Raw genomic sequence first — 26,229 nt, 5'->3', positions numbered from 1 at the left:
GCAAAGGCCCCAGCTAGTCACTAAAAGGGAAGACCAAGAACCTAACCAACTGTAAAATTGCACAACTGCTCAGGTAGTGCCTGCACATCAAGTTTGTACAGTTTCAGTTTTGGAAAGAGTATGCCAATTATGCAATATTATTTAGAAAGAGTATGTCAATTTGCAGCAATATTATTTCAGAGACTTCAGTTTCCTTTATTTTCCTTCCTCCCATCTCTTATCCATTCATCCCCACTCCATGCCCACCTGTCCCAGAAGTTACTGCTCCCTCATTTGTGTCAAAAAACTCAGGTCTATTACCACACTGTGAGCCAAATCTGATACTATTTATTTTATACAGGGCAAAAGGAAGCAAAGGAGAGGGTTTTCTCGGAAAGTACTGGTTCCAAACCTTTATTTGGAACAGAAACAACTAAATTGAGATATTTAAGGGAAGAATAGCAGGACAAGTAGCTGGGAAGGAATTCCTTAAGCAGTCTGTTGTTGGAGTGTTAGAGAATCTCTCACAAGCAGAAACAGCTCAGGAGCAGCAAGTACAGCACTGCAGATACACGGCAGGGTGATACTACTCAATGACACTACACATACATTACAAAACTGCTCACACCACACACTACCTTACTATTTTTTTAACAGAAATTAAATTTAAAAAGCTTGTAATTTTAAGCTGTTCATTTGTATGTAAGTTCTGTAGCAATCAAGTGTGAAAAGGCGGAGTCTTTTTTTTTTAATAAGACATTAGTACATATCTGTTAGATATTCTATTTGCTGTTCACATATTGAAGTGTTACCACCTGATCATATTTGGACATGGGGCATGATTTCCCCTTCCTAACTCTGTGACTACTCCCACTCACCTTGTCCACAAAATGTTCAAAAATAGTTTCAAGATTTTTTTCTCCACAATCTTCTCAAGATACAGGCAAGGCTTTTCAACCTGCAGTTCCTTACACTTTTTTGCCCTTCTTCAAGAAGAAGGGGACATTGGCTGTCTTTCAGTTCTCACTCAGGAGCCTCCCCCAGCCACCATGAACTATTTCTCCAAGGATGATAATCAAGAGTGGCTTTGCAGTGACAGCCAACTCCCTCAACACTTGTGGATGTAGCTCATCAGGTCCCATGGACTGGTGCATGTTGATTTTGTTTAAATGTTCCCTTATTGGAGCCTCCTTCACACCAAAGGTAAGTCTTTACTGCTCCATACTTTTCCACTAATCTCATGGTCTCAGGATTCCTAAGTCTCACCAGGAGACTGAGACAACAAAGGCACAGAGTACCCTTGCCTTACCCCGCTTTTCCTGTGCCATTCAGCAGCAGTCCTCCACATTTTCTCTGCTCTTTCTCTTGCTACTAATGCCCCATAAAAGCTCTGCCTGCTGCATTTTATGTCCTTTGACAGACTGACTTCCAGGTGAGCTTTGGTTTTCTTGACCCCATCCCTGGTCACCTGTCTGTGCCTGCATCTCTTACACACTTTCATGATATATTTTTGTTGGTTTCTTCATCCATGCAGGCTTCCCACCACATTTCCTCTCCTTTGAATCAGGATAGATCATTCTTCAGGGAAGGAGTGAGGAGGAAAAATCAATTAACTGTCCTGGACACCTCTGCTCTTTGAGACTGTGTCCTATGGGATTCTTTCAAGTAGGTCTCTGAACAGGATAGAGTCTACTCTCATGAAGTCCAAATTCATGACTCAACCTATTTTATATTCTGAGTCACAGACCCTAAAAGTGGGGGAAAAAGTGCAATGCAGAACTTTGGCAGTGCCTAAGACAGCCTATGTACATATGTCCATGAAAAAAGATTATTCAGAAGACTCAAAATTGAATATAGCTACCACAGCAAGACATACTTAGAACAGTGAGACATATTCATATAATCCTCGTTCAACTCTGCTAGTCAGAGAGTAACCACCATCCTTACTTTTTGAAGGCAGCATCTCCCAGCTGCGATGCAGGCCTCCTTCGAGGGGACCTCCATTCCCCCTGCAAGTGCCAGTAAGGGTAAGTAAGGCACTGCACGTGGTACAGACTCACTAGGGCAGGGTCATTTAAGATACAGTGCTCTGAAGCCTTAAACAAGAACAGGAATAAAAATTCTCACTAGCAATCATGTGCTTCCTTTTGAGAGGAATATAAATCTTTTGGAGATTCTCAGGCCTTTTTATTTTTTTTCCTTACCATTAACATCTAGAGTCAGAAGATGCAAAATGTTTCCTTTTAACTAGTTCAATGCAAGGTATTAACCAGTTCAATGCAAGCCTTTAAAGAGGGTAAAAAGCATTGTCTTATAGGAATGAGACTGTCTCCTTTTAAAATAGGACAAGAAAAGTCCTGAGATTTACTCTAAACAGGCATTCCACACTGCTAAAGCAAGGAAAGAGATGGAGTCATTGCCAGCTGTATTGCAAAGGGCTTTGAAGGTTAGGTTCAACCGTGCTGTGTACCAAACATGTAACCAGTGCACAAAACCCAGACAATTGTTGTATCTGTTTATTAGCAGGCACGAGCAGAAGGAAGACAAGATGAGACACTTACTGTATCAAGCATCTCTTTGGTATGAGCTGCAGACAAACAGAACCTGGCTCTGGACTCGATGATGGGGGTGGCAGGGAAGCCCACAACCACAACACCGATGTTCCGCTTCAGCATCTCACGGCCAAACGCGCTGCCAGGGGGAAGGAGACAGTCACAGTCATTCCAGGGCTGGCAAAGCAGGAGCTGAAGGGCTCGCTATGGGAACCCACACAGGCCTCTGCTGCAGCAAGGCTGTCACACCACGCCTTGGAGCTTCCAGTGCTTTCTTTTTAGAGGCAGAAAGGCCTGCTCACAAAAGCCTTTTTTAAATTCAATCCCAAGGTGGTCCTTCTCAAAAGGTTTCAGTGTATTAAGTTCTAACAAAGATGAAAGATTATATGTGGCAGAGACTGGTCTTTTAGCAGGCTGTTTCTAAATGGATTTGTAACCTAAGCTTGGAAATCTTTCCAAAAGGAAAGAGTGATTTTGGCTCAGAAGTTTGACTATACAAGAAACCCCTCATGCTGCAATACCCCAAAGCGGATGTTTCTGCAATTTCAAGATATTTTGTTTTCATGAATTTAATTTTAATAAAGTACATTACTGCATCACAGAATGCACCACTTTATAAGTATCACGGGAACCAGTGAATCACCACAGTAAATTGAGATAATCTAATATGATACCTAATATTTTTAAGGAAGGTGGAAAAATATCATGCAACTGTCACTCACTATCTTCAACAAAACAAATTCTCAAGGAGACTAAAGACAGTAGTGTCTGTGACTCATACAATGAGAGGGACAAAGATTTTGATCGGATCTGTAATGGCAGTACAGTTGGGGGTGTTTCTACAGGCCACAGGAAATGGTTAATCCTTTTTAACAGACCTTGTTGTGAGAAGTAAAAATGAACTTAAGAGGTTTATAAGAACATATAAAATAACATTCTTTTACTAGGTCTTTATATTTTCTGCCACAACTGTTTTCCTTATAAATAGGTGCATCCTGATACACTTCATTCTGTATCCATATATTACTCTCAAACTATTTTAAAAACAGGCTACAAGGGACAAAGAAAAGATCAAGTAAATCCAATGCAGATCCTAAGGGCCAACTCCCATCAGAGTTCTCTGTTCTTGCTCATTTTAACTAAGATACTGGCCCAACTACTCAGCTAATAAATATTTCCATGAACACTTCCAAGGAAAAGATTTTATTGACTGGTAGAGAAGCTGGGCAGTGGAAACAGCTGCCTCTGTGTGCAGGACATGTAGTCTGCAGCACCAATAAAGGTAACAGGCCTTTTAAAACTCTGTTGCACTGAGAAGGGTGGAGAACAAGGGTATCTAGCTTGATAAAAATTGCCAGACTGAAGCCTGAGCTAGTCAAGTACCAGAGATGTTGAGTGTAGCATAAAATGGAATTATGTTTTCCAAATTTGAAAGTGTTGATGGAGCACTGCATTATACAGACCCCAAAATGTAGCGATCAAAGCTAAGCTGTCCTTGAAATCAGGTTCTTGTTTATTTTGAAAAATTTTTCAATATATACTTCATGTATCCTCCTTGAAGAATTTTAGCCTTAATTATTCACACAGCACCCCACAAATCTGCAAGAATTTATAAACCTAAGTGCTACAGTTGTTTCAGTATTTACAATACCAATGCCTGAGTGATTATATCTAGATCTCTTAAAATCTAGGAATTTATGAAATATATGTTGTTGTGTCCCATTATGTTCCATCCCCACTGTTTTCCTTTTTCTAATTTTCAATGTTCATCAATAAAAATGTTGGCTCCTTCTGATCCTGAGAAGCTAGCTGAAAGACTTCCCCCAATTACTTTTAATTTTAATTTCCATTCAATTTCAGCTCCTCTTTAGTGTATTTATACACTTTACATATAAATATAATGGAAACACACAACCCAACCTTTAAAACGTGACACATAGAGGCAAAATTGCTTCCCTGAAGTGCTTTCTTGATGCCCCCCAAGCTACAAGCCTCAATTTTCTCAAGATCACTTAGAGAAGTTTCCATATTTTACAGGACTCAGTAATGATCATAAAAGCAAAAATCAAACAATTCTTTTCTTATATTTAGAAAACTATTCATACATATTCTTATACCAACCTAGCTTTAAAGAAGATGGGTAAGAAGTTATGCAGTCAAACGTACCCAATTTTTGCTGGCATGTACAGCATCAGAGGCACAACAGGGGAATCTTCATTTCCATAGATGATAAAGCCCATCTCTTTCAGTCGTCTCCTGAAATATCTCGTGTTCTCTGCTAGCTGCTGCACACGTGCTCTCCCTAGAAAAGAATTGAAGGTCAGACTGAACTCAGTTGCCAAAAGTCACATCCATGACTGCAACACAAGACCTCAAACTAAAGTACAAGACATTACTTCCATAAGTACAAGACACTTCCTGCTTGTGCTTATAGAAGTGTTAAAAATAAATGCAAATTGGGATTTGTACTTCTCTTTCATGTAACCAAGATTAATCATGCATTTTCTGACAAGTCTGAATGGACCAGGAAAGGCACAACTATCAAGTCCAAGCACTGCCTAGTTTTTTCATATCAGACTTTCTTTCAGTCAAGAGGTACCTGGCAAAAAAAGGGCAGTTACCTGCTTTTAAACAAGATTCAAAGTTTTCTCAGAATTCACTAGTAAGTACATCTTGAAGACTTTGCTTATACTATGAGTAATTAATGGAAAATCTATTGAATCAGCTGGTGTTGTTCACCATGTTTTATCCTGCTTGCCTGCATTACTGTAAATTACTACTTTCCTCTTTAGATCTCTTTGCTGAACTATCACGTGGCTGCTCCTTAACCTTTTTCAGTTAAAATGAGCTGGGTTTAAATTAAACCGATTACTTCTGATAATCCAGCTCACTTCAGTTAAGTGGCAGCAGCCAATTTATTATGTATTCAGCCATTTCTGTAGGGATTCTTTGATATTTGTCAAAATTAGTAGACATTAGACAGCTAGTACAATTTAAATATTTCAAATGTTCAGATATATGTACAGAACAACCTATTTATCAGTTAATTACATTCCAGCCTAGCACACTGTGCTATGTTCCTCTATTGCCCAGAAAAAGGTTCACATCATCTCACTTAAGCAGATCATAATACATTTCTGATCAACTAATTCTCTAATGTGCTTATGAGATTAAGCACTATTCCTTTGATGAGACTATAATAGTAACACTTCACTTGTCTCTGGTCCACAAAGTATATTTCTGGATAATTGTTTACCCAAACACTGCCTTGCCCAGGCAGGTGATTGATAAACTGAACCATTAAATGTACAGCATGCAGATCTGTGCCACACAGTGAAGGAGGCTGCTAAACATTCATCGTCTTCCTTCCAAGTTGTAGATAACATAAGGTGATTAACTAACAAGAATGCCAGGTCTCAAAGAAACATCCAACACCCACACAGCTCTGCTCCAGGCCAGAACAAATGTAATTTTAAGAACCTATATAGTATATGTTGCCAAGAGTATCAGACATTCCACCCACAACCATGCAATCAAAAGCAAAACCCCATTAAAGGCATAGCATAAGGAAAAAAGGTGAAGCCTGTTAAGTTTGCAAAACTTGGCCTATCATTAGTAGGTAGAAGCTGGTATTTTTAATAGCACTGACTGCCACTTCAGACATCTCTTCTTCTCCATTAACAGTATTATTTCTTAATCTTTTCTCTCCCAGAGTTTCTTCAGAAGCTTAGTTCCTCTTCCACAAAAAGCAGTAAGACTTCAGTAAAACACAAAGGTTTCTTGAACTTATAAAACTACATTTTTAATTTATTCACATCAGATCCTCTGCTGCAGACCCAGCTTTCTCTTATGTTTTCCGACCAATTATTTGGTCATTTTAAATAACCCAGACTGTAAAATGAAGTTTAGAAGAAGAAAGAAACTCAATAAAATTAAAAGAACCAAGCTAACTGCAAGATACTAAAAATAGTGGGCCTAAAGCCACTACTTGCATTTCTAATATTGAGGCAATCAGTAAATACACAAGTGTGCACATCAAACTACATGCAGAAAAAAAGCTATTTTGGCATCTTCTGAGAAAGCTGCATCTGCACATCTCCTACATAGTAATGCAACAATTTCTGATATGTCAGGTCAGTGATGTACAACTGCATCAAAATACAAATCAGATTTCATGAGTAGTAAGGTAACATACACATGTGCTCTGATCAGCCCCTCTCCTGGGACAAGGAATGCAGCTTTTGCCATATATATATCTCCTCTGTGTTCCCATAAAACATGGAGTTTACAGTGTTGAAGCTGAAGGAATTTCATCACCTGTATGGTTTTCCCCTCTACACATTCACACCCTTTTCCATGTTGTTGGAAGCCTTCCAGACTAAAGATTAAAGAGCAATCTTAATTTGTAGTTGGCAACTGCTTCACAGTCTTCCCTAAACTCCTACCAACAAAACCAGGTTATGATTCTAGATTTGTCCTTATAGATTGAAGACTGCTTTGCGATGTAAACAAGTCTCAAGAACGAGTCTTTCAGTTCTTTACAGAGATGTAATCACCTCTTAAAAGCAACTGACAGGTCTGGAAGATGTCGCTTTCTTTAGGTTTGTGCGTCTCAAAAGTCTATCAGCTTTTACTTCACCCTAGAGCCATGGAGTAATTTAATGAAATCGTTACTAATTTAAAAACTTGTGGCTACAGTAATATTACCAAGAACTTGAAAATATATTCAGTGGCATCTCTACCCAATGGCTCAGTACCCATCACATGTCATTACCATCTGAAGAGAATTGTAGTTGTGGTGAAGCAAAGAACCAGGAATCAAACAAAAATTGAGCACAGGTTCTTTGTCCTCTGCTTGCCTTTCTCCCTGCATTCTGTGCAAGTACTCTTCTCTGTACTTCAACTTGTTTAGTCTCCTACTCCACGATAAAATCCTACACTTGGAAGAGTGATTCCACATGCTAATTGAATAGGGTTAGTTGTATTATGCAACAAGCATGTATCCAGTGTTTGGATCTGCCAATATTTGCAGGTTCAGCCCCATTGGTACCCCAGGTGTAGTAGGCTGTTAACTGCTAGTACAGCTCCCCCATGTTTTCTGGTAGAAAGACAAAGACAAACCAAGCAGCACTGGAAAGAGCAGTGAGTAGGTATCATTGCTAATCCCACTCACAACCCAAACAGTGCTTGAACACTTGAACACTCAAACAGGACCTCTAAATTCCTTCCCAGCCCAAGCATCTCCTGCAGGTTAGAGCTTTTTCCAAAACTGTAGGCCTAGAAAAACTGTCAGGACTGCATAAACTCTCCAGTAACTGGATTTTTTGGCAGTATGTAGCTGCATTTTTAAGACCACGTAAAAAAAGGCCAGATCAGACTCCACCCTGCCAACTGTTCTTGCATAGAGGTTGTGCAATGATTTTGGTAACGTCCTTTCATCTAGGAAACTGGAATGTGATGACCTTCAGCAAAGGAAGGAAAGGGGGAAAAAAGGGATGATTACTGGAACTGAGTTCTTCAAAAGGTTAAAAAAATTAGAACTGTTTATCAGATCAACTTATGTCACGTCCCTCCTGGGTCCTGTAAATGGCTTAAACTAGCTTCTGACAGAACAACATTGAAATTAGAGGATAACTAATAACTTTCCTGTACTTCTATATTCTTTTGAAAATTTACTAGAGTCATATCCAGATTGCTCTTACAATTTAGTAAAACACTTCCTTGCTTGTAGTAGCCTGGTCATCATTTAGTCTCAAGTGCACATGTATCTCCTAAAGAACATGCTGTCATTGTATCAGAAGTAAAGGTCACATACCATCTAAAGGGGAAGAAACACTCTCCTGTCATAAATAAACAATGTAAGAAGTATTCTTGAAAAAATGCAGCTAGCATGCACCTTAAGAAAAAAATAAATTCCAACACCCTAGAGAGAGTACTCCACAATGAAAGCACATGAGATGCATATTCCTTGCCATCACTGGAAGTAAATGAGTGTCTTTGCCAGAACAGGTTCCCACAGGCTAAAACAATGACCCTGAAATTAGCCCAGATGATTAGAGCATGGCGCCAGTAACACCATGGTTGGGGGACCATCCAATATCTGTATGGGCCATTCATGTAAGAGTTGGACTTCACAATCCTTGTGGGTCTCTTCCAGCTCAGGATATACAGTGGTTCTGTGAATAATTCATCACTTGTGAAGGTGTCTGCTTTAGAGGTCATAATGCTCAGAAAGGCAGAAGTTATAGTGAAAACAGGAAGCAGAGAAGGCAAAGTTACTGAATGCCTTTTTTCCGTCGGTCTTCACTGACAAGACCATACCTCAGGAATCTCTGACTCTGGGCTGAAGACCAGGAAGGGTAAAGGAGTATTGTAAAGATGACTCTCCCCTGGTGAAGGCGGATTGGGTTAGAAAAAACCTAAGGAGACCTGACATCCACAAGTCCATAGGCCCTGACAGGATGCATCCACAACTGTGGAGAGAGCAGGTGGACACCACAGCAAGGCAGCTCATGATTATCTTTGAAAGGTCCTGGTGATCAGGAGAGGTACCTGAAGACTGGAAGAAAGCAAATGTTCCCCTGGTCTTCAAAAAGGCAAGAAGGAGAGCCCAGGAAACTACCAGCTAGTCAGCCTCACCTCCATCCCAGGAAAGGTGAGGGAGCACCTCATTCTGGAGACCATCTCCATCCACATGGATGACCAGAAGGTGATCAGGAATAGTCAGTATGGATTCACTAAAGGTAAATCACTTTTGACGAACTCGATTGACTTCTGTGATGAATCAACTGCCTGGATGCATGTGAAGAGAGAAAGGATATTGTCTACCTAGACTTCAGCAAGACTTTTGACACCATCTCTCACAGGCAAATTCAGGAAGTGTGGAATGCATGAGTGGACAGTGAGGTGGACTGAGAACTGGCTGAACAGCAGACCCCAGAGGGTTGTAATTGGTGGCAGAAGGTCTGGTTGGATACCTGTCACTAGTGGTATCCCCCAAGGACTGTACAGGGCACAGTATTGTTTAACTCGTTCATCGGTGACTTGGATGGAAGACATAAGATACCTCATCAGCAAGTTCACTGATGACATGAAAGAGTGGCCAATACCACAGAGGGCTGTGGAGCCCTTCAGAAGGACCTCAAGATGTTGGAGAGATGGCCAGAGAAGAACTGTCTGAAAGGCAAACATAGAGTCCTGCATCTGAGGAAGAATAACCCCATGAGAAGAAACTCCTTCTTGTGCAGATGTCTGAACACTGTAACGGATTGCCCAGAGAGGTTGTGGATTCTCCCTCACCGGTATCACAGAAGGAACTAGGTTGGAAAAGACCTTTGAGATTATCAAGTCAAACTTACGACCTAACACCTCCCCATCAACTAAACCATGGCACTGAGTGCCATGTCCAGTCTTATTTTGAACACATCCAGTGATGGTGACTCCACCACCTCCCTGGGCAGATGATTCCAGTGCCTAATCACTCTCCCAGTGAAGATTTTTTTCTGATGTCTATCCTGAACTTCCTCTGGCGCAGCTCAAGACTGTGTCCTTTTGCTCTGTCAGTGCTTGCCTGGGAGAAGAGACCAACCCCCCCTGCCTACAACCACCCTTCAGGTACTTGTAGAGAATGACAAGGTCTTGCCTGAGCCTCCTTTTTTCCAGGCTAAACAAAGCCAGCTCCCTCAGCTGCTCCTCACAGGGCTTATGCTCCAGACCCTTCACCAGCCTTGCTGCCCTCCTCTGGATGCATTCGAGCATCTCAATATCCTTCCTAAACTGAGGAAGCCAGATATTAAGGAAATGTCTGGATACAATCCTGTGCAAAGTGAAGGGTAACCCTGCTTGAGCAGGATGGTTGGACTGAATGACCCATGGTGGACCCTTCCAACCTTATCCAGTGTGTGATTCTGTTAGCACATAAGAGATATTTAAGCACATTTCTTCTTGAAGTAGAAACTGAGTTGATATTGACTATAATTATCAGCAGGATAAAAAGGGAACTGCACATCCCACCACAGTACATCTAAACTCCTTTGGCAGTGGCTTTACCAATGACACATATCAACAGAGAAAATTACCTGCATTTAACCTTATTCTCTCATAAAAGCTCATGCTTAAACTAATAGTCCAGATACTTAAGGATTCTCATACAACCCATATTTGCAAGATTATGTTTATTAATAAATAAACAACAATTGTTCAGCAATTAAAAATTTTTGCAAGGCCAGGATCACATTAGCCTTTGGAAAAAAAAGAAGACAGTTGAGCTAATGTCCATGTAACTTCTCAATTCCATGTTAAAAAAAATCATCTCTACAAAGAACCCCAAGAATTTGTGGAAGTTACTCTCTCACAAACATCTAATATTTATAACATTTCTGTCATCTATTAAGGTTGATAAATAAACTATCATAGATGGTATTGGACAGAAAAGAAAATTCAGTTCAACCAGGATGTACTTGTTTCCCTCCCCCCGCCTTGATCTCTATGCAGTAGTTGGAGAGCAATCACAAATCTCTTTTAAACAGTGCAACACTTCATCAGCATGGCTTCTTGAGAAATAAAAAGCATGTTGTATTATACACAGAGAGACTGCCCTCTGACACTGAACTCAGAGGGGCAAACCAACTTCAGACAGGCAAAACCACACACAGGCAGGATTTTATCTGCCTGTCACACTAGGGATCACTGCCTCCTGGACCTAAAACAAAGATACTGCAATATAAAGGAAGCTTTACATTTTTAATTAGTTCTTACAAAGACTTCAAGGCAAAATTCTGGGACACCTTGAAAAATGACTCCTCATCAGTGAAACTGTAAGTTGTATGCAGAAGCTCTTGTTGGTAAACAAATACCAGTTCACATTAGGCAGCTATGATGAAGTTCCTCTATATTCTTTCATTAACCAATCTTGTAGATGCTCAACACTAATATTAGAGTTTTATTACTGCAGCCTTAATTTAACCCATTTACTTTGTTGTCAACATGGAAAGAGAGGCCAAACTAGGCAATTTCATGCCTTTGCCTTACGTAATGATTGAAAACTAACATATTTGTTTTAATGATGAAATGAAAAATGTAGAATAAAAAAAAGACCCTTGATACAAATAGATTGGAATTCAGTACATGCAGAATCATTCCACTTGTGATACATATTTACTGGCCCAGTTACTCAGTCCCTCAATAAGAGCTCATGCTGTAATGCAATCAAACACCTTCAAGGTTCAGTTTCCATTATGTGACCAAGGAAATTAAAATATTTATTAGCAGAGATTTCTGAGAATTCTGTAAGAACTGTCAAGATAAGATGTAGTCTGACAGTAGCACATGGCCTCTGGTAAAACTCTGTATGTGTCTAAAAAGAAGTAGATTTTGTTAACAAGATTGTCAGGAGCATATTAAAGATGTTTTAAATCACTCAAAGAAAATTAGAGCAAGTTGATATCAGACCCATAAGTCACCTTTAAGATGAAAATACTCTATTAATTCTTTGTGGAAAAGTTGCTTTCAGTCTCTATTGTAACTCACTTCAAATTGTTTTTCAAGCTGGTTCCATCTTAGGAATTCTTGCCAGGTGTTGGAGGTTAGAAGCATTATATTAACTACTGATAGATGTGCCATCCTTAATTTGTGGCAGAATCATTTACCTTAGTAGAACTTATTTAAGTCAAGGAAGGGATGTATCCAGCATTCAGTTTACCCTGCCAAATACCACTTTACTGATGTTAGCATGACCTCTGCTAACATCAGTAGCTGATGCACTTTGCTAGGAGGGCTATGAATTTTATAGGACTGCTCTCCTGCTAGCCACAATCCAGGGAATATAATAAAACTTTTCCCTTCTTTGTACAAATGCTTTCCCAGAACTAAACAAGTTTTGGTCTTTCTTAGAACTAGAAATAAAAATCAAGCTAACTAAAAGAAGGTATTTGGCCAACTAAATGCTTATGAGGATTATGGCAGCTCTGAGTGCATGTATACACAGAATGGGTAAGGAAGGGACCAAGGTGGGTCAATCTGTCAAACCTCCCTGCTCAAACTGGGTCAGCCCAGAGCACTTGGCACAGGATTGTATTCAGACATTTCTGTAGTATCTCCAGCAAGGGAGACACCACAACCTCTTGGGCAATCTATTACAGTGGTCAGTCATCTGCACAACAAAGAATTTCTCCTCATATTCAGGTGGAACTTCCTGTGCATCAGTTTCCGCCCATTGCACCTTTCCTTGTTCCCTGGCTCCACGAAGAGAAGCCTGGATCCTTCCTCTTGGCACCCTCCCCTCAGATATCTGTGTACATTGACAAGGTCCCCTCTCAGTTGTCTCTTCTCAAGGCTGAACAGGCCCAGCTCCTTGAGTCTTTCCTCATGAGGGAAGTGCTCCAGCCCCTTAATCATCTTTGTTGCTCTCCACTGGACCGGTGTCAGCAGCTCCAAGTCTCTTGGCCTGAGGAGCCAGAGCTGGACACAGCACTCCAGCTGTGGCCTCACCAGGGCTGAGCAGAGGGGCAGGATCACCTGCCCTGACCTGCTGGCAATGCTCTTCCTGATGCACCCAGGACACCACTGCCTTCCTGGCCACAAGGAAGGGCACACTGCTGGCTCAGGGACAACTTGTCCACCAGCACCCCCAGGTCCTCTTCCACAAAGCTGCTGCCCAGCAGGTCAGCCCTGATGGAAAGCAGCATGCATATGGTGTGAAAGGAGATCAAAGCAGCAGATCTCAACCTACTTTTTCAGGAAATAATGCTGAAAGGCATTTTATAACCTAAGCATTAATGTTTACTGACTGTTTTGTGGAATAAAAAGAGTTTGTGTAAAGGGTAGTTTCTGTAGCATCCACCATTGTTCCCAAACTAAATGACCAACCTATAACCCGATTTTATAGAAATCCTGGACCATGTAAGCTTACTACAATTTTTAGCAGACATGTATACAATTAAAAATCCTTCATCACAGAAAACAAAAAAACAAAAGAAAGAGAAGGAAATCCCAATGCACTTCAATGGCACAGAGAACAATGTGATGCCACTGTGTCTTGTTTCCCCAAACAGACCATGGCTACAATACAACCTACACAGCAAGAATATGGACCAGGCTGCAATACTCTGTGGTTGCTTTCCTGAGAGCACCAGCATCAATGACAGAGAAGATAAAGCACAATTTCATTAACATGGATAGTGCTTTTACTGCATATACCATGCTATCTATGGGCCAAACAAAAGAAAGTAAGATAAAATTTCTTTTTCAAAAAGTCTGTATTTTCAGACATTGGGAAGTGCTTAAATCAAAGTAAATGGAAAGGAAAACTCAGTTACATATATCATTCTCTAAAAGTTTGTTTCTTCAAGTCAGAGTGATGCTATTATACAATCAAGCTTGTAAATTTTTCCACATTAAAAGCCCCTTGTTTTTGCAAAGGCTTATACTTTCATTCTGTTTATTATTCCTGCATTTCCATCTTTTGGTTGGCTGTTTCAATGAAAGACATAATTCAGCATATTCTGTTTTGGAAACAAGCATTTTTCAAATCTCAACCAGGAATTCAATATTCTTCTGCTGATCTAACAGATTCTCCACTAAGCTTTCAGAAGCTAAGTTGCCTCCCAAGGGCTTATGAAGATCTTTTGCAATGTTAACATAATAAGACAAGCTGTTTTCTGGACATTATACTTGTAAATACCTCAACATTAAAAAAAACCCCAACACAACAGCCATCTTTTTTTTTTTTGAGAAGACATAATAGCACTGCTACCCTTTTACTGCCATGAACATGTTTTTCATAGAAGATATAGCAAACTCTCCTTTTGAAGGCTTCTCCTGAAAAGCACAAGTCAAGCAGGACTTCTAATAATATATGCATGATGAAAAAAAAAAAAAAAAAGCCGAATTGGTTTTGGATTTGCCAACTAGCAGAAAGGACAAGCACAACTTATGAATATCTGACTGGAAGCAAGGGTCAGATTAGAAACAAAGTAGTACCTATTAGAGGCTACAGTGAGTAACTTAAAACCAGAGAAAGTAGAGTGAGATTTTAAACCAAGAAAGAACACTAAACAAAATTCCAGTTCAACAGTGATTAAATGCCAAAACTTTTACCTTTTAAGGAAAAGCTGCAGTAAGAGACAGGAAGAGCACAATGTTGTTAAAAATGCTGTAATGGATGTTTAAGGACCAAGCATGTGCTGATTTTGAGCTGATTTAAGACACTTGTAACATCATCTGTCAGAAAGCAGATTCATGACATGAACTCACACCCCAAGGCAGAAAGGGGGATCAACAGTGATTCACCTGCACAACCCACCCAAAGGCATCACTCATCCACACAGTAAGGGAGAGCAGCCTATTCTGTCAGCCTGAAAAAAGTAATTTACAACAGCTCATAAACAAGATGGAGATATAAAGCAAAGTTTTGCTGGTTTCTTCTGAGAGATCATTCTATAAAAGATAATAAGTAAAATTTTATTATACATTACCTACACATTTCTTATCTTTCAGAATACTTTTCTTATTTCATTGTTTCCTATCTCAAGTTCCAGCAACAAGGTAACTCCCCATGTTTTAGTCTGCTTCCTCCAAGTTTGCTCATGTGAACACTGCATCACTGCCAATATTTGCAGTAAGAATTTTACATCCTCCCCTTCAAATGCTGTCTGCAGATTTTCATTATAGATCTTCAGAAAAGTATTATATACAATTATACAATGTAACCTGAGATTGCACAGAGAGATATTAAAATGTATAGGCCAGAATCCTGTATTAGCTCAGTTTTATATTAGGAAGAATCAGCTCACATCAGCAAATGCCAAGAGAACCTCCAAGCACAATGGGAAACCTAAAGAAAGGAATTAGAATAATTCCTTAACTCAGTGCTGTTATATTAATGTTTAATAGCTCAAACTGCAGTATTCAGCAAACCGGGCTGAAGACAGAATCAACTCACTGGGTTTTTTCACAGGGCTGATGGGGAATCCAAGTTGAGAGCAAATTTGGGAATGGGAAGGGCCTTTGGCCGTATGTCTCAAGGCTGAGGACACCAGAAGGAGCGGGCACCTTCCACTAGAGGCCAGCGCTGCACCCGGGAGCGCCGGCCACGGTCCCTGCTCACAGCAAAGGGCAGCACTGCAGCAGGGAAGGCCGGGCTTCATTCACACAGGAGACGCTCGCAGGACAGCTGAGTCAAGTTATTTATTCTTCTGACATACTTGCATGCTTCCTGAGTTCACCACTCAGGAGAGAAGATACAAATAACATGGGGGGAGAAGACTGGTTTGAGAGTCAGTGCACTTGAAAGCGTGGACGGCTGCGAGCTCATGTTCATTGGCCATATGGCAGCAGCATAAGCAACAATTTGTTTTAGGAGAAGCAGTGAAGGGCTAGGCTCATGACCATTCTGAGTTAACTCTGGCTTTTAACAACACTGTATGCAGGGGACTTGCCTGGATTATGTGGCTACTCAGTATGGAGCCACTGTAGAGGAGATGGTAAAAATGCTCAGCGCTTTAAAGGAGAGAGGAAAACAGCTAAATCTGATTTTAAAAATTGGCAACGGTAAAGCCAAAAGAATCAGAAACGGAAAAAGGAGGAAAGAAAAATTATGGCTGATATTTTTGGCATTAAAATGTCTCAGAGAAACAAAATTTATGCTAATATTAAGTATCCGTCAGTGCATTTGCTATCAAACTAAATAGTTCCAGTGGAGTCTAAAGGCATGCCAAAAAACAGCTGTGTGCATGTACTGTGCATTCACTGAGTTTATATATACTGGTGAGATTGAAGCCTTTGGCATATTCTAGAGCCCAGAGGAGTATTTTTATATTTGCACTTTCTGATTTTGTTTGCAACTACCAGCTGCATTTAGAGAACTGCAAGGCAGCCTGGTCTCTCCATGAACTTCATCATAAAAAGATGCAGCTCTCATCAAGAAGAGATCACGTTGCTTGATGTGACTGGTAAGATACAATTTGTTAGAACTGTTTCACAGAACAGTTTGGGTTGAAAGGGATATTAAAGATCATCTAGTTCCAATACCATTGCCATAAGCAGGGACACCTAACACTAGACCAGGCTGCTCAGATCCCCATGCAGCCTGGCCTGGAATGATTCCAGGGATGGGCATCCACCACTTCTCTGGGGCACCTGGTGTACCACCCTTACAAAAAAAATTTCTGTCTTGTATTTAGTCTGAATTTACCTTCTTTTAGTTTAAAACCAGCTCTTGTCCTACTGCAACAGGTCCTACCAATATGTTTGTCCCCATCTTTCGCAAAAGCTCTCTTTAACTGCAGAAAGACCACAACAGAGGCACTTTGCCAGAGGATCCTACTAATTGTTTAAAATCACATGTTGCACAGTTTGTTATTCTATTAATAGAATATCTCTGTTGGTGACCACAAAAGAATTTGAAGGATATGGCCGCATATGCACTTCAAATATCACAGTAGCAGCAATGCCCAACCTTGCTGTAGCCAATGAAGGAGTATCTGCAAGCCTGATTTCTTCATACTGCCCTGCTCTCTGTATCATTTAAACTTCTCTGGAGCAGTGACAATATGCATACAGCAGTGAGAACAACAGTCTTAGCTCATGTCAAAGGGTTTCTGCAGTATGGGGACACCAAGATGTTACAAAATGGCATTGTAATAAAATCAGCTAAAATGGCTGATCCTCTGTGCACAGCCATGACATTATTATCATTATTTGATTAGTCATAATTTGCCTCAAACAGCAGGCTTCATGAAGTGAGCAGAAAGACTTTGAAATAGGATACATGTGCTTAGGAGACCAGCATGAATAAACATTAAGGAATTAGTAAAGGCAGTATTAAAACCAATTGATTTAAACTGAGCCAATGTTTATCAAACTGCAGGAGTCAGCTTTTCTACAACAAAAATACTTTTTATAAGATCCTGAAAATTCAAGCTTTAAAGAGAAAGAGATTAAACCAGTAGCATTCTACTTATCCTACAGAAAAAAACCCACAAACGGGTAAACAGTTCCTCCTGCCTCCAATCTGGCCAACCTTGATTCCTAAAACAAACACACACCAAAGATTCAGTAATAGCTGTAAATACATAAAATGAGTAAATTCCATTGGAAATACTGATAGCCGAAACTTAGAAATTATTAATCCGTAGTCCTTAAAGTAGAAAGAAAATCGTCTAGGTGCACATACATCATTAGTAATCAAGCCAACAATGGGTCCAAGTCTTTAAAACACATATTAATAGAGTGCTACTTTATCAAATGTAGCATCACTATCCCCTACTGTCCCAGTGGCAGGAATTCTGATGAAGCCACGACTGTAATGTAAGATTGATGGACCTGCAGGTGTCTGAAAGACATTTTTAAGTTCTAATGGGCTATGTTAGAATATTTTAGCAGAGCATGCTTCCACCACTAGAGAAGACTTCTGTAACCAATCCTAATAGTTTATGGAGTGACTGCAGTCAGTGATAAACCAATGCCTTTAACAAGACTCAATTGTTCTCTATAATTGGATGTTTCAGTCCTGAAGTACAAAGGATAATAATCAAATTAAATAAATAAGGATAATAATCAAATTAAATAAATCAAATTAAATAAATAAGGATAATAATCAAATTAAATAAATCAAAAATGCAAGAAAATTTGGATAAAAATCAATTATTAGGAAGAAAAACTAAAAAAAAAACAACCTTAAAAGCTGTCAGTCATTCTTTTGCAGCAAGATCACCAAAACAGTAATCCTCAGAGAAGAAAGAGAAACTGACTGTGACCCTCATGAGGTAAATTTAGTAGGAATGAAAATTGGCATTTGCCGTAGAGAAGTTTTTTACTGAAGGAAACACCTGTATTGGACTGCTTTGGTACTTAAGAACTACAGGGTGACTAAATAGAGCAAATGGCATCTCAAAGACCTAAGTGGTCAAGGCAGATACAAGAAACCTATCTAAAAAATGGGTATATTTGAAAGACAGTAATCAAACAGCTACTCCAAAACTGCTGAGCAAGGGACATGTAACAGCTCATACATGGCACAAAACAGCCTACTTGGCATGGTAAGAATGCAGACTCTTGACTGCTTACCAATTAGCACATCCTTTCTAAGTGTGACAGTGTTCTTTCTACACATGGGCATCATTCAACTCCAGAGAGAGGTTCCAAATGCTTTGATGATCTCCTGATGTGATTCTGCTCAATCAGATCTGAGAGTACATTATATATCTAGGGTCTGTCCAAGAAATGAGATGCTAGAATTATCCTCACCTGGCCAAGTCTAGTAGGATGGGCTAACTGACATGTTGTATTGGCTTGTCAAAGACCATCAGAAGGAATCTCATCAGAGGACAAGTCAGCTTCTCTGACCATAGGCTGGAACAGGCCATAAGCAAACAAACATAAATAACCTGTGAAGCATCACGAACTGGTATCATTCCAAGTGTCAATACAATGAGGTCATTTCAGGATGCATCTTGCAAAGACAATGACTCTGGAAACATCTGTTCTGCACCTTTCCTACGGTCCTGAAAAAGGCTTTGGTGGAATGTAAAAGAAGCTCTGCAGAGTTATTATTCTCTGTGTAAAAATAGAAAATGTCCTAAGTGGTGAAAAAAGCAGTTACTGACATGGAAGGCACCACTTTCACTTTTCACAAATTCTTTAGGTTGGAATAGATGTCTTGAAATCCAATCTGTCTGCTAAAGAACAATCACCTAGAGCAGGATGTAGGTGTACAGGTTGTAGGAGGCAGGTTGAGAGAGTAGGTTGCCCAGAACTGTGTCTAGTTGGGGCTTTGATTGTCTTCACAGATGTAGACTCTACAACCTCCACGAACAGCATGTTCCAATGCTTGAGCACCCTCACAGTCTGCATTTGCGGGAACTCTTTCCCTCTTTGGTAAATCCTAAAATTATCAAAGACTCACAATTTACCAGGTGCAGAAAACATTACACACATTAATTAATACAAACTACAATTACATACACTTAGTTTTACCTTGTACTTTAAGCTGTCTTCCACAACAAAGGATAAAATTTCAAGTCTATTGGTTTGAGAGACTAATAATAATGAGCTCTTTGTAACTTTTGCTCATCCACAGACTGTGCATATTAGATATGAGGCATTAGCCTAAATAGCTTGAAGCTGCTGAGGCATTTTGCCCACAAAAGGTGAAGGTCTGAGCTGCCAAACCCCAGAATAATACACATCCGCTTCTTATGTACCCTGGCAGCCAAACAGGGAGTCAAACTTGCCAGGGCACTTTGCTCATTATACACAGAATTCTTGACTGAATTTTAGTAACAACTCAGTGTGGCTTTAGAGTTATTTTAACCTGTGGCCAATCCCCACATGCATGTCCAAACTGCCTAGCCACAGAAATAACAAGCATAGCAATGTCAGGTTCAAAGTGTTTCCTCCTTACATCTAAATCTAAGGTAAATGTTATTCATGCCACATTGTGCAAATATAACTGCAAGGATCCAACTCCAAAACCAGCAGCAGTAGGAAAGGAAGAACTTGTAATGAGTGGTATTACTGCTACCTCAGCCCAAATAAAAGAGACTGAAATGCTTTGCAGAGTTAGTTGATGACTCTGCAGCAACTAGCCTCACAAAAGATACCAGAAGAATTTGCCAAGAATAAGCTTCATCATAGTGTGCTGTGATTTTGTTTTTAAAACAAATAAAAACAACAAATGGAAGACATTTCTAAACCCTAGACAGTAATGTGTGGCAGGAGAATTTAAAGTTGCTTTTGAAATAAAAGTCTGGAAGGAGGTACCAGCCAACATTCTCCACAAATCAGACATTCTAGGAAGTCACATGCAGTAGGTTTTATCAAACATTTAAACCTGTCTTACAGATCTAATTCAGACATTATGAGAACAAAATCTGCCTCTATCCTCCAAGATTCCTGCAGACATTTCTGTTTAATAATAACTATTGGCTTAGATGTTTATTTTTGACAGAACACAAGAATTGAGCTTGAATGTATCATATTATTAAATGGTATCATAAAATTAAACAAGTTAGAAGAAGATGTAATAGTTTGGCTGGGACAGCAAGAAAAAGAAGTAGCTGCCAGGAGAACAAATTCACTAGCAAACTACCTAACAGCACTCTGAATTTTTACTTATAGATGTGAACTGACTACTTGGCAAGCTTTCAAAAAAGAACCTACCTCCCTGAAGCTACAGTAACAAACAAGTTTAAGTACAACTAGTTCTTGAGAAAAACCCTTTAATAAATCTGCACTGTTCTTACTGCTAGGTGAGAACTACACTAACAGTCCTTGGGTGGTAAAGTAAAATAAATGGTGCCAATTGCATGTGAAATACTCAAGATTTCCATCATCCTTTTTTTGAGTTCTCCCTCAAGAGATTAATGGAATTTACCTTGCAGCAAGAATTAGTTCCTAAAAAATCCTATATACCACCTTGCTTTCTGAAATCTTCCTTTAAGAGATGCATCTAAAACACATAAAAAAAACCCAAAAACTTAGTGACTCATTGAAGGTTAAACCATGACACCAAACACAGGGAAGTGTGTCATTTATAGAAACTTTATATAATCTTTATTTCTTATTTTCCACCATCTGGACATAAAGCTTTTACCCCACCCATTGGTACCAAAAAGCTGCAGCCTTGCCAGGGCCATGTAATTTATCACAACCAGATGGTGTGCTGTCAATAAAGGAGGGGCTGCTATCATTCCAGGGCAGAATAATTACCTTCCCTTTGAACCAAGGACAATGTTTTCAATAAAAACCCAAAGCTGTTTAATGCAACTTCCAGTCTGTCAAGACTCCCACTGTGCAGCTCCAGGATTCATTAGACTCACAGAAGTGAAGGAGACCATTTGTTAAAAACACAGCAGAAGTGTCTCAGAGGACACTGATGACACACAATTTAAAAATCTCCCAAACAGTAAAGACATTTTGAATCTTCTTTAAAAGCTTTTTGCATAGACTCTTTTCATCACAAATTTTACAGCAAAAGTAGCTGTATTGCATTAAAATGCCACCTCTGTCCCAGGGCTTTTAGGTAAACTGTGGAAGACATTCATTGCTCTGCTATGCACCTCTTCTGCATCACAAAAGTTGGAGTAGCAACATTTATTCTGGGAGGAAAGGTTGTAAAGCACAGAGAATTAAAACTGACTAGCAAGCAATGGTAAAGAATGGCTGTGTCTCACACACCAAAACACTACTAGGTTGACACTCCTCTGACATCTGGAAACACATGGCAATCATAGTGGAGTAAGTCAGAGGATTGGACCTTGCAGGATAATTAAACAAGTTACAAAGCAACCCAACAGTACCTTCACTTTGAGCAATGCAAGAAACTGGATTAATTTCACTGCACACTAAATCTCCCCTTGAGTTTCAATCCTCGCCAAATAAAAAGCAGTAATTATTTGAACACTCAAAGCATTTTCTGAGCCTACTTCCACGCCAAAAACTGACTTTGAACTTGTCCTTCTTTCAACAGTACATATTTAATGAAGTGGTTAAGAAACACATCCTTTTTTCATAACACCAGAACATTTTGTTCACCTCGAAAAAGTAGAATAACTGTCTAGCTTGGGAAATTAAACATGAGCTGGAAGCCCAAGTGTGACCATTTCCAGGAATTACATCTAGCAGAACAGAACAGAAATATTCCTGCAGTTTCAGTTCCACAGTGGTAACAAATGTATTAAAAGATGTCTTAGCTCAGTTTACTTTTGATTGACCCTCTCTCTAGCTAAGATCAAATCAGTATATTCTTCTCTTCATGCAGCAGTTACCTAAAGGATGCTATTATAGATTCCAATATATTTTACACATGATTTACAGCCTTAGAAGCAAAATACATTGAAGCAAAACATGATAAGAGACCAAACCACCTCAACAATTAAACAGCATTTAAGACTTTACAAAAATTTCAGCTGACAAATTTCTGCTCATCACCTCCAGAAGCTGCAGTAAGTAGCTGGTGACTTACCATCCAGAAGACCACAACTCATTAAAAAAGGGTAGAAGATAAAGCATGATCCTCCAGTTCTCCCAAGAAGCACAGATACATGCTTTAATAAAAAGCTTCACAGAGAAAGAATAAGTTGTCTGAATGAGCAACGGTGGCTCCAACCTTAGGAAACCAGGGTCCTGTCCCCCCAGAACTTGAAGTACCACTGGAAAAATCTCTTTGTTATTCACTCTAAATAAGCACATACAGTGGGGGCATAACACAGTGGAGACAGCAACTGATAAACTTCCACAGACATGCAGATAGAGATCTATTTTTACTAAGCATTTCTTGTACCTATGCAGTAGCCTTAAAGGAGATTTTGCAGGCTTTTCCAAAGCCCAGACACAGGTGTGCAGCAACTCATAGTCAGTGTGCAAAGACACACACAAGAAAAAGCTCAATGCTCTTTCCAAGTTGGAGGCTTTTGTTTGTTTTCCAATACACAACAACTAGTCTCACCTTGATAACAAAGCATTTTTACTGTTGCTTTGTACAATACTGTTATTTCCAACTCTGCCATATTACACAGAGAGTACGTACAAAATCATCTTTTTTGAGATTCCCTGACAGCTATACAGCATTAATGTTGCCACTACCATAAAAGCAATGCTAATGAAAAAGTAGAGCAAACAGAAACCAGTCCCAAATCAAGCTAAAGGCAACTGAAGGCATTCATCTTTACATGAAGAAATACATTCAGAACCACCAATATCAACTGATGCACTGTATTTGGAAAAAGCAGAGCCAAAGAACAGAGGCTACACCACAGCACAGAGGATCGGCTGCTAATTATGCCAGTACTTACACCAAGGCAGAAGCAGACTGCAGCAAGTTCAGAATCTTCCTCTTTATCAATCTCCTGCTCCAGTAAGTGACTGAAGTGATATCACCTTCTAATTAATACCATATTAAAATCATGTAATACAACTCTAAGGACCAACATGTCTGAACAGTTTTCATGTAGGTTTTATTATGACTCTTCCTTCTAGTTTGCAATTTAGATTTACTAATTAATCCAGATTTTCTAGAGCCAGGAACTGAATTTTTTATTAACAGAAACATCTTAGGCCCTCTTGACACCCAGAATGAACTGATATCTACACTGAGATGTAATTAAATGAAACAGGAGGACACACCCTAGAAAACCCCACAACTAACAAAAAACACAGGGCATCAATGATTAATTTTGCTGAACTTTGTGTGAGCTGTAAGAAACTAAATTTCAGTGCAGTTCTAGGGAATACAGATTTTTAAAGGCTCCACTGGTATGCAACATCATAGCTTGCATACTGACTAGCATTTTTTAAAATGCCAGATATTTTTGGCATTCTGATAAAAATACAGCCAATAGAATACACCAACTATTTCAACGGATGAACTTTCAAATCCCTCTGTTTAAAATATTGCTCCACAACAGGAACAACACACAACTCTTTGCTACATCCAAAAGACAGGATTATTTGTAATTTAATATGGAAACATTTCAGCTGTCTTAATACCAGCATAATTCCTACACAAGTCTGGCATTTGAAACATGCTACAAATTTGTCACTGAAGTGTGTGAGGTTTTGTGCTGCTATGTGAGGTTCATCAGTTGATACCTTGGCCATAACAGTACCTTCTCCCACACGTTCAGGTTGCTGAAATCAGCTCTGTGAACCTGGAGCTTTTTCATCTGACCTTTTATTTGTTCTATAAGGCACATCCAGCCCTCAGGAATTCACAGCTAAGGGATACCAAGAGCCTCATCTGGCTGTAATTCAACAAAATGAATGTGTTTACATTTGTCAACCTTTAAAAGAGATCTTAAGAACTACCGAGCTTGTAGCAGCAACCTTCACAAGGTTTAACACTTGAGTCACAGTGCTTTTTAACCTAATTTTAAAAACTGCCCCTTCCCTCTGTATAGATAAGAAAATGACACCCAACAGGGATATGGAGTCATTACCATCTCAGACTCCCTGTGTGATAATCAGAGGAAATGATCTGCTGACCTCAAGCAGTCTTTGAAGTCTGCACAAACATTACCTAAAGAAGAGGGAAGGACTATTGAGCAGGACATAGATCCCCCCCTAGGCCTGCCTCTCCAAAAGCTCGGCTGGACTAGTGGTTCTCTCTAAACCTAAAAAAAATCTGGGCTGCCAGAAAACTTATGGTTATAGAGCATGTTCAAAGACTTCTGTGAAACAGACTCTGTATATCAATGTTTTATTTAGACCTAACTTGCAAAAACTGTCGTGCAGCAAGCATTGATTTCTTTAGGTCTGAATTACTAATAAGTTAGCATCAGGGAAAAAAAACAACAAACCAACCTCAAAAAATCCAATCCCCTCCAAAACCAGGCCCCAAATACAACCACAATGCTGATTTACATTTATGCAGGCTTTTATCTTATGCAAGACCAAGCATGCAAAGGAAAATAAATTGCTGTCATTGTTCAGCTTCAGCAGTGCCTTGATTTTAAAGATAGAGAAATTATAAAATAGTGGATCCACATTGTATAAATTATCTACTGGAGTTACCCGTGTAAGAGACAACCACACCCTCAAACCTGTAATGCCAACCTGTAATTAATTGTAATAACTCAGTTTCAAGAGATGGGAAGTCATAATACCATCTCTTAGCACTTCTCTTCAGTCAAAATGCACTTTGAATTACAGAAACCTGCCTTTTTTAACACTTAGGAAAGTCTAAAAAGATTGATGTTTGCTGGCAACATTGGATTCCTTTATGACTACTAGAATCACGTGTATCTGGTAATTTTCTTTTAAATTTTTTCCCTCAGTACGAACACAATGGTATACCAGACACTGCAGAAACAGCAACTGTCTCTACTTTAAAGTTCACACTACACAGAACAAAAGATCCCATGCTCTCCTGTTGTGTTTAGTGACTCTTCATAGGAAATCCACCTAGATAGAAGCAGATTTGACATCTTTGATGAAGAGTGGATCTTGTCCAAGGCAACAACAACAAACAAAACCAAACCAAAACACTGCCTCCTGTCAGAAGGCTGTCAGAAACACACAAGCCCTTTCCACTTAAAGGAGAATTCAAGATAATGCCTGGTTGATTAAGTTGATAAAATTATCCATGACCTCTATTTTACCATTAAAAAAAGGACAATAAAGCAATAGCATGTGCCTGTGTATCTAAATACCAGTAAGACTGGCTGAACACAAAATTATTTCATATGCAAAGAATTGCATAGGATCAGCAGTTACATTTCATGGTCATGTTGCACTCATCTCCTCTGATATGTTTCAAGCCCTGTTGCAGTGAGAGACTAGGCTCATGAGACCCAGAAGGGTCCCCTAACTCCACCTTTACATGTACCACTGTATTTTTTCACATAGAACTTCTCTAGAGGCTGAATTTCTACTGAGAGCAGTTTAAGTTCTCTCTAGAGTAATCATAGCTAAATAGGTTAGCCATACAAACAAAATCTACTGTGATACAAAGTGAGAACAAAAGCACCAATTACCAGCCAGCTTCATTCTGACACTAGCTGAAGGATTTGCTGAAGAATAGCAGCTCTGCCTGCAAGAATTCCCCCCTGCCCCCCTTAGGCAATCCAGAAAGCAATTTCTGAAATGTAACTCACAATAGCTGTTCCTGTTTGTTTATACCTTGCCCACTGTATCTGGCTGCACTGTTGTCACACGACTAAAATGCCCTGCAGCCTAACAATTATGATTTACAGTCATTGAA

At 39.5% G+C, this 26,229-nt stretch overlaps 1 protein-coding gene across 1 annotated transcript in view; it reads right to left on the bottom strand.

Moving 5' to 3' along the window:
* SPTLC2 (serine palmitoyltransferase long chain base subunit 2) overlaps positions 1-26,229 on the bottom strand; it is a 78,036-nt gene that overhangs the window by 8,571 nt on the left and 43,236 nt on the right. The window contains exons 10-11 of the mRNA XM_063160208.1: positions 4,698-4,833; positions 2,541-2,670 (exon numbers count right to left, since the gene is read on the bottom strand). Coding sequence (XP_063016278.1) covers positions 2,541-2,670; positions 4,698-4,833 — 266 coding nt within the window. The remainder of the gene's footprint in view (positions 1-2,540; positions 2,671-4,697; positions 4,834-26,229) is intronic.

Source organism: Melospiza melodia, chromosome 6 (assembly GCF_035770615.1).
Source record: "Melospiza melodia melodia isolate bMelMel2 chromosome 6, bMelMel2.pri, whole genome shotgun sequence".
Classification (NCBI taxonomy): Eukaryota; Metazoa; Chordata; class Aves; order Passeriformes; family Passerellidae; genus Melospiza; species Melospiza melodia.
This window is presented reverse-complemented; position numbering and strand designations above follow the sequence as displayed.